The 10104-nt window shown below is 35.9% G+C and overlaps 1 protein-coding gene across 1 annotated transcript; it reads right to left on the bottom strand.

Annotated features, from left to right (window-relative positions):
* Positions 1-8739: 8739 nt before the first annotated feature.
* Positions 8740-9723, bottom strand: LOC122059768 (polygalacturonase non-catalytic subunit AroGP2-like). Its single transcript, XM_042622805.1, has one exon. It carries the CDS (start codon positions 9721-9723, stop codon positions 8740-8742), a length of 984 nt encoding a protein of 327 aa, XP_042478739.1.
* Positions 9724-10104: the final 381 nt, after the last annotated feature.

Raw genomic sequence — 10104 nt, forward strand, 5'->3', positions numbered from 1 at the left:
AAAAAAAAAGTGAAAAAAAAGCTTTAAATATCCACTTAAAGTTCAAATTTTTATGTAAATAGTTAAAAGAAAAATGGACATATTAAAAAAATGTCAATACAAGATTCAATTATTTGACTTTGAAATTTAACCAGTGATCGATCCAAATAATTAACTATGCTAATCTGATCTTCTCGCAGCTCATATGCGGCAACATGGAGTACTCAGTTACTATATGAAAAGAAAGAAAGCCATCAGAATTATTTCCAGTGGATTCAAGGGTTGCCTACTCTTTTGATCAATTGTAAAGGCTGTCATTATAGTAAAGGTGGACAAAAGCAGGAGTTGGATTCTCTCCACAATTTGTGGTAATGTATACCATTAATGATTCAGATCTTGAACTTTTTCTTTTACTTCGACGGTTAAGCTTTACATGAATAACTAGCCAGATAAGAAAAGAAAATAAGAGACTGGATTTCAGGGAATTAACCAGAATTGAAGGGGAATTTTGGCTTCTAAAAAATTTGAGGATTGAAGGGAAATTGGAAATTTGCTTTAATGATAGTCACAAAAGAGATGTCTTTCACTTTTTGTAAGGGAAATTGGAAAATAACAGAATACATTTAAACTTTTAGGGGACTAGAAAAAGCCTTGCCCCTGTTTTTTTATTTGTATATTCCATCTCTATATATAAATTCAAAGCCCCCTCTCCATGCAAGAAACCCATTCCCACAAATCCATAGTCCCAACTCATTTTGTTCTCTGTTTCATTTCCACCATGACACATCTTATTATGTTGTTTGGCCTTCTGATAGTAGCATACTTTGGTGTAAGAAAAATGATGTTTTCCATTATTCATTCATTTTAGTTTGTTATTGCATTTCATATTTCATCTTTCTCATTGACTATTTTTGTTTTTTTTTTTCTTTTTCTCTTCCCAAGAAATTACAAGGTCTTCAAACTGGAAATGCCTACTCACAATACTGGGAAGAGCATATTGATCTTGCACAACCTCCACATTGGTTAGTTGCAAAGGCTTCTCCATTAAGCCTCTATCAAGAGGCTATATTTCTAAAGCTTATGGAGGAAAATGGAGACTTCCCACCTGCATTCATTTTGTAAGCAAGCTAATATTGCTTGCTCTACAAATGCACTAGTAAAGAAGACAACAAATGACACAACCCTACCACCAGTAGCCCAGTGGAATGGTGTCAAAGAGAAATATGATGATCTTTCAAATGAAACACCCCTATCAGCTGCAAACCAAGGGGGATTGCCTTATTTCCAGGAGTCAATGGTGAAAGAAGGAGGTTTCATGCCTATCCCTAATCTAAGGGACCCAGTGTCATATAAATTATTCTTCCCGCGATCACTAATGTCAAATATCCCATTTTCCATCGCACAAATCAAGGAATTGAAGAATCTTTTTGATGTAGTGGATGATTCTAACATGGATAAGTATATTCAAAACACCCTTGAGATTTGTGAGAGACACCCCATTCGAGACGAGAAATACACTTGTGCAACTTCTGTAGAAGATCTCATTGACTTTGTCGTCAAGAAATTAGGGCACCATGTACACATATGGAGTATTGAAAGTGTTGAAGGATCTTATGAGAATGTCATAATTGGATCTGTGAAACTCATGCATGGATCTCTCTGAACCTCCAGTTTTTTGTCACAGTATGCTATTCCTATTTCAAGTCTATTATTGCCATATTTTCTAGAAAGTTAAAGTATATGCAGTTGATATATTTGCTAGGAAAAAAGTGAATCATGTGATCATGGCATGCCACTATGATACATCAACTTGGAATCCAAATAATATTGCTTTTAAGCAGTTGGTTTTTGGACCAGGCATAATTGAAGTTTGTCATTGGATAAATGAGAACACAATAGTCTGGACAAAGGCTCTAGATTGAGCAGCCTTTGAAGATTTGATTATCTTCTAATTCTCTTGTTTCTGTTAAATGTTACTGCTAATGTTATTTTAATTGTATAACTAACTCAACAACATGCTAAATATTGAAAATAAATTTTACTTCATTTTTAATCATTGTAAATCAATTTGGAATCAATTATTTGATTTTAGTTTCAGATAGTGTTTGTGTGATTTATAATCAAATTGAACCGTGATTTGAATCAGTTCTGAAATTTGATACTTAGATTGAGTGTCCATGTGAAATGATATTATTACCTTTATTGAATTTTTTTTAAAACAAGTATATATCATATTAAAATGACAAAAAAAAAAAAAAAAAAGGAATACAAATTATCTTGAGGGGTGTTAATAAGAGGATTCCAAGAAAGGTATAATCGTTGTGAGTGACGGGCCCCTATATAGCACAGTTCGATAGTGAATTATTATTATTATTATTATTTTGGGTTAGTTACACCTAGACTATGTTTGGTAGCCAAGAGAAGAAAAGAAAAAAATTCAAAAAATTTTGAATTTTAGGAGAGATATAGACACATAGGAAATCATTGTGTAATCATTCATTTTTTGTCTTATTATGTTTGCATATTTTCTCATGTTGTCTTGTGTTTTTTTCAAGATTTTTTGTTTTAAGTAACAAAAGAAAACTTTACAATTCTCAAGAGAAATTTTGAATTTCAAAAGTTGAATCTTCTCTTGGGTGAAGACATACCAAATGCAAAGAGATATTCTTAACCAAAGAAAAAAGTACAAAAAGTGTACTTTTTTTTTTCTTTTCTTTTCTTCTCTTGGTTACCAAACACAGCCTTAGGGTATCTAAAATTTAGAGAAATTATATATGGGATACCTCTTAATTGATTTATCAAGTTTGGAGTACCTCACGTTTCATAACATGTTTGGGATATCTCTTGTTTCTTAAATATCATATTGGGAGCACATTTTTTTTTTTTCTTCATATTTTTAATTTTACCCATCTGTATCATATTGGGCGTTATTTTTTTCCCTCTCCTGAAGCAAATTGGCTGCATCACCCACCCTCAGTGGGAAAGAGAGAGAATTATCCAAATCGTTTTAATATATCATTTCTCTTCAAATCACCTCCCCATTAGTAGGGAAAGGGTTTTAGAGGGGGTGGTATGAAGAGTAAAGTTGTAAATATGAATAAAAAAAAAAGGATTTCAAACATAATATATCAAACGTGAGGTACCATATGGTTTGTCTCATAATTGACAAAATGTTGGGTACTCCAAATGTAATTTACCTTCTCCCTAATAATCCTACTAAAGACAAGAATTTTCACAAAACAATTAGCTGAACCTAGGGATTGAGGGTGCACATTAACCTATACTCAAATCCAAAGATTAACACACACACTCATTTTAATACATCCTTTCTATTCAAATCACCTCCCCATTAGTAGGGAGAGGGTTTCAGAGGGGGTGGTATGAGAAGTAAAGTTGAAAATATGAGAAAAAAAAAGGACCCCAAACATGATATATCAAACGTGATGTACCTTATGGGTTGTCTCATAACCGACGAAACATTGGGTACTCCAAATGTAATTTACCTTCTCCCTAATAATCTTACTAAAGACAAGAATTTTTACAAAACAATTAGCTGATCCGAGTGCAAGTCGTATAAAACCTGTATAAACGAAAGAACTCTCTAGATAACTCAAGACATCTGAGTTGGAGACGAACCCCTTTGATTTAATAAGGAGCCACACTGAACCATGTTTATGAAAAATGTGAAGGGAAAGCCCTTTTAGTTATTAAGTTTGTCTCTGTAAATAATTAAATCTACGGAGGGATTGAGGGTGCACATTAACCTATACTCGAATCCAAAGATTGATTTTACCCAAAAAAAAAAAAATCCAAAGATTCACACACACACCATCACCACACCCATATTAACAACCAGCCGATTATGTTGTCCTATGAGTTATGTTTGGGTTTGCAACTGAAGCCTGATACACAAATGATCAGGCTTAGGTTTACTAATGGCCCAGCCAATGAACAATATTCGAAATGGACTAATGAGTCATGATGAATCTTAATGACATATCTTGCAATTGACTCACAAAAATCTGATATTTGAGAATGGATATAAGAATCCCAATCAGTTCAATGGATCAGGAAGTAGGTCTCGCAATATTATATAGCCTGCCCTAGAAAGGTGTTCTGAACCAGCTTAACAGTGTTTGGGCCTTAAAATTTAAGCCACATCGGCCCGGCCCCACTAGTCTAGGATGCTCATTTGAGATCCTATACAAAAGGTAGTATCCACCGCTAGGAATAGGTATACTTATACGGAAAAGATTACTAACTGGTCGTGTGGTCCTTGTACTTAGACCCAGGAGCGTGAAGAATTATTGCTCCACCCATATGAATCACAGACACCTTCCATGTTGATGCTCTTGCATATTCTCATTGGCCCATACTGATACATGGGCTACACTACCAGATAGAGATCTTTTATTTTTATATACTAATTAATGATTGGTCCATGTCGAGCCGCATTTCCCAACCTTAGCCTAATTTTGAGCGGTCTTTAATAGGTCTGGTCTATAGCGTTGAACTTGGCTGTTTGGTGGGCCTCGCTAGGCCTGTTCTAAATTTAGAAAAAGAGAGGTTTGTGGGTGAAGTTTCTCCAAAGCCACCTGTCCTATGGCCCAAAAACATGCCATGAGGCAAATTCATTCGAACTCTATTTTATGAAGGAGTTGTCCACATCATCCTCCAAGTAGCATAGTAAACTATTCATGCGAGCAGTATGAAAAAAGTTGATTCAATGGAGATGGGTACGATATCATAGATGTGGATTACCTGTCGCACGAGATCAGGTGGATGGAAGGATCTACACACTATCCGAGTATGTTTTAGCATCTTTCACATCAAGTTAATAATCAACGAATGCATTAGGGAAAGCTCTTGACGATTTATATATTGAGATCTACATAGTAAGGAAGAAACGAGTGTGAACACCTTGTTTTTGACCCTCCAAAAGGAGCCCCATTCCTATCAGGCCTTCACATCGATCGATCATTTAAATGGGACCTTTACATGTTGCATCGATCCATCCATGTGCCTTATAACGTCAATAAACATAATAAGACTGTGGCATCTGCACACAAAGAATACGGAATACCTCACTAGTGTCACAATGACAACTGGGGCCTTCTTCATGTGGCTGCCCATGCTCGCCCATGTGGTCTTTAGGGTTTAAAAGGGATCAAAAGCCCAACAAATCTATATAATTGAAAGTAGCTATAGTGAGGATAGAAAGGCAAAAAGTTTAGGATAGAATCCAAACAAGGCAGTGCGGCCAGTTCCTTTTGGATTGAAAGATTTGAAGTTTGGTAGGATTGGTTTGGACTTTGTAGTAATCTATCTGTAGTTTCTTTCCTGGAAAAGGCATGGAATGGGCCAGAGAAGCTGAAGCTAACTACTCTTTATGTCCTCAACAGGGTTCATCTTCATGCAGTCTAGAGTAAGCAAGGGGGAATATGTGGATATGAAAATGAAAAGGTTGTAGATAGGCATTCAGTTGATGGGAATATGATTCAGATTTTCCCTTTCAATCTTCAATAATAGATGAGAGTAAAGAGTTGCAGGTTCATTTGATTTTTGAGGCATTGAATTGGTTTTTACGAAAATGGTCGGTAAAAGTTGTTAAGAATTAATAACGTAGTAGAACAATGATTGATCCAAAAAAAAAAAGCGAGCACAAAAATTTATGTGATTCACCTAAGATGTGCTATATCCATGAGCAATAAATTAGAATTTCCACTATTTATATGAAAAAATTACAAACCCTAATCCTCACCTCCCTACGAGATGACACACTATATATAGCATTTTAATGTGTTACAGTGTAAAAAACCTTAATTTCCGAAAATACAAAAAATACCTCCCAATACAAGCTACTATCAAAATTCTGGGTCGAGGGCTCCAGCCTCCCAAACCCTGGCCCACTCTGTAGCCAATACTAAGGAAGAATCAACAGTACTTTCTGGATTAAACTGAGATAAAGCTTAACCAATAATAAAATATATAGATTTTATCATTGAGAGAGAATTCCTATGGCCATGGAAAGATCAGGTGGGACTTGAGAGGATATGGAAGAGAGCCTGAGGATAAACAAGCCCAAACAAGTGCATCTTATGATGTCCTCGTGCATTTGGCTGCATTCTTAAGGGCCAGCCTGCCTGGGGACCATTTGCTTATGATATTATGGTGAGTTCACACCCCACACATGATGCATTTATGCATGAATGCATGGCTAAGGTACAAGCATGTCCTAACAAATGCAATCCTTTAATTTATATTGTGGGCCTTGAGTTCTGTTTTCTCCTTCTAGCTCCTCTGCTCCTATTCTTCTTCTTCTTCTTTAAAAGAAACTATTTTATTTTATAGACAATTACTCCAACTAGCTACACGTAATAATTTCATGAATTGAACTTGGGGCGTGGAGAGGTTGGTACCTACAAGCATAAAGCTGTATCACATACAAACAAAGCAAAATCAATATAAGGAGAAGGATAGAATGAACGCTAGAGAGAGAAAGAGATGGGAGGGGAAAGGATAGAGGAGAGTAGTGGTACTTGTACGGTGAAATACCGACACAAGCCGGTGGGATTCCCAAAATGGCAGAAGGTTCCTTTACAAACCTAGCCATGACAAAGCACATTTAACATCAAAATTTGGGATACATCTTGTCAAGCTCGTGTTCCCTCATTGCTTCTCCTCATTTTATTGACCCAGAGAGAGAGAGAGAGTCTCCTTGTAGAATACTATACTTTTTTTTGGGTAGAAAGAACATGGAGAATACATATGAGTATGCAAAATCAACATGGAGATGTATATTTAGAAATACTTGGATCCATGGTAGAAGAAGACTTTCTTGTTTGTGATGGTAGTTGTTTTGGATTGCCCTCTTCTGCTTTCCGAACACTGGGGTTTTTTTTGTTGTACATTTAATGAGTCAATGTCGATAAAGAATATTATAATCAATCCTGCAAGGAAACAAATATTTCATTTCCGATTAAAGAATATTATAATCAAGTTCATATATGTACGGATATTCATACCAATTAAGATCTGTCAAATAAAATCAAATATCCCTATATGTGATCATTTTCAACATTTCGACTTAATTGACTTACTCCAATGATAGTCAACACTTCTAATCTACGACAGTAAAGCAAATAAATTGATTTGTCCTTATAAAACAAAACAAGAACTATGCTAGCCCACCAAAAAGAAAACCTTACACCTCCCACTCACATTTGTATTTTGAGGAATTCTCAAAATTTACTTGAGCCTATCAACACCCAAACCCTTTCAAGGATCTTACTGAAGTATCTAGTTGAATTAACAATAATTTTAAAACCCAATTACATGTTAGGATGATAATAGTTCCTCCAACAGAACCTATAGTGTCATATAAGTCTTACTGCCAACATGAACTTTATGCCTCCTAACATGAATATGTATAAAACCTTTGGAAACCTAACTAGATGCACATATAGATAGTGCTATATTCAATTCAAATCCAATCCATTTACATCTCGATAGATATTGATCAAGCATTTAGGGCCCGTTTGATAAAGTTTCTTCCATTTCTGTTTTCAGCAAAAAAATGGCTATGAGTCGTTTTCAGAAACGGTGAAACAAGTTCTTGTTTTTTCCTAGGTCTTTTCTTGAACCATAAATAGGTAGAAATTTCAATTTCTATTTTTAAAAACTAGTGAAACGAAACAGTTTTATCAAACGCTTTTTGTTCCATTTCTTTCTTGAAACGATATCAAACGGACCCTTAATGTCACAACACCTCAGGCTACTTGGGCTATATCAAGCACCTTCGGCTTGGGAAGTAAGGTAGGATCCATAAATTAGTGGATCTTGGGGCTCAGTATGATGGGCTTTTCCATATGTAAGTCTTCAAGTACAGAGAACAGACCTGTTTCTTTTAAACACATAACCATTTTCCGGAGGCAAGAGGGCTAAGGCTGATAATAACCCGTCTATGGTATGCAACAGGTTTTATAATAGAGAGAGAGAGAGAATGTTATAGAGTTATGTGGATGAATTTGAGTAAAAAGTTTTACAAGTCGCCAAGTAAGACCATTCTTTAGATATCCAGCCATGAGAATTTCCATTGCCACATCCTCACATACCACCTTATAGGTTATAACATGCAAAACTAGGTGGGCCCTAAGGATTCATTTTCAAGACCGTACCAGATTTGATATTACATTCTTCCTAGAATCACTTGTATTCATTTTTCGTATTCCCTTGCCCAGGACCCAGTCCTGTTTGGCTCGTAATGAAGGTGTCATCACAGCTTACTTCAATACCCAAAACATTTCCCCTACCGAACTTCTGCTTTTTCCCAAACTTTCTAAGTATATGTATGACAGGAAGCCACCATTTGCCTACAACCCTTGTGTTACCATACTGCTCATAACTCTTCTTTCGTTGTAGCCCTCTTAATTTCGGTTTTGGGTCAGACCAAAAACCAAGTTACGAGAGTGGACCTTAGTGCAATAGAAAGTTCTTCCATTGTGACTTAATGATTATGGGTTCAAGAAAGAAAACAACCTCTTTGCGAAGCGGGGATAAAACTGTACATATTATGACCCTCCCTAGACCCAAAAATAGTAAGAGCCTCATGTACTAGGTATGCTCAACAAAAATATATTGAAAGATAAAAAATATAGCAATCAAGCTAAAATATGTCATTATTTATCCTTCAAATAGCTAAAAAGTAATGGTGTTACACAAACAAAGGAATCAGAAGATAATCAAATCTTCAAACACTTCTCACCCTAGAGTCTTTGTCCAAACCATTCCATTTTCGTTTATCCAATGACAGACTTCAATTATGCCTGGGCCAAAACCCAACTGCTTAAAAGCAATATTGTTTGGATTCCAAGTTGATGTGTCATAGTGGCATGCCATGATCATATGATCCACTTTCTTCCTGATAAGTATATCAACTGCATATACTTTAACATTCTGGAAAACATGGCAATAATAAACCTGAAATAGGAATGGCATACTATGACATAAAACTGGTGGTTCAGAGAGATTTCCATGTATGAGTGTTACAGATCCAATTGTGACATTCTCATAAGATTCTTCGACGTTCTCAATACTCCATATGCATAGATGGTGCCCTAATTTCTTGACAACAAAGTCGATGAGATCCTCTGCGGAAGTTGCACAAGTGTATTGCTCGCCTCGAATGGGGTTTTTCTCACATATCTTGATGGTGTTTTGTATATACTCATCCATGTCTGAGTCATCCACCACACCAAAAATATTCTTCAATTCCTTAATCCGAGCATAAGAAAATGGGATATTTGACATTAGAGATCGCGGCAAGAATGACCTATATGACATTGGGTCCCTTAAATCAGGGATGGGCATGAAACCTCCCTCTTTCACCATTGACTCCCTAAAATAAGGCAATCCCCCTTGGTTGGAAACCGATAGGGGTGTTTCTTTTGGAAGTTTATCATATGTCTCTTTGACACCATTCCATTGGGCTATAGGTGGTAGGGTTGCGCCTTCTGATGTCTTCTTCACCAGTGCATTTGTAGAACAAGCAATATTAGCCTGCTTACAAAATGAATGCAAGTGAGAAGCCAATTCATTTTCTTCTATAAGTTTCATAAAAACTGTAGCTTGATGGAGGCTTAATGGAGAAGCCTTTGCAGCTAACCAATGTGGAGGATGTGGATGAAGACCAATATGTTTTTCCCAGTAATTTGAGATGGCATTTTTAGCTTCAAGACCCTGCATTTTCTTGGGGAAAGAGTAAAATCAAATAAGAAAGATAAAACAGGAAATGCAGTAACCACATTGAAACGAATGGATAACAAAAAACAGAAGTTTTCTTACACTAGAATATGCTATTATCAGAAGGCCAAACAACATAATGGGATTTGCCATGGTGGAACTTAAACAGAGAACAGAATGAGTTGGGACTATGGCTTTGTGGGAATGGGTTTGTTGCATAGAATGTGGGTTTGAATTTATACAGGGGGAGAATTGTATAGTACCAAAGAGGGTGAGGTTTCTTCTACTCTTCTAAATGGATAGACGTATTCTGTCATTTCCAATTTCTCTTACAAAAAAAGTTAAAGACACCTCTTTTATAATTTTTTTTTTTTTTTTTTTTTT

Source organism: Macadamia integrifolia, chromosome 13 (assembly GCF_013358625.1).
Source record: "Macadamia integrifolia cultivar HAES 741 chromosome 13, SCU_Mint_v3, whole genome shotgun sequence".
In the NCBI taxonomy this organism is placed as follows: Eukaryota; Viridiplantae; Streptophyta; class Magnoliopsida; order Proteales; family Proteaceae; genus Macadamia; species Macadamia integrifolia.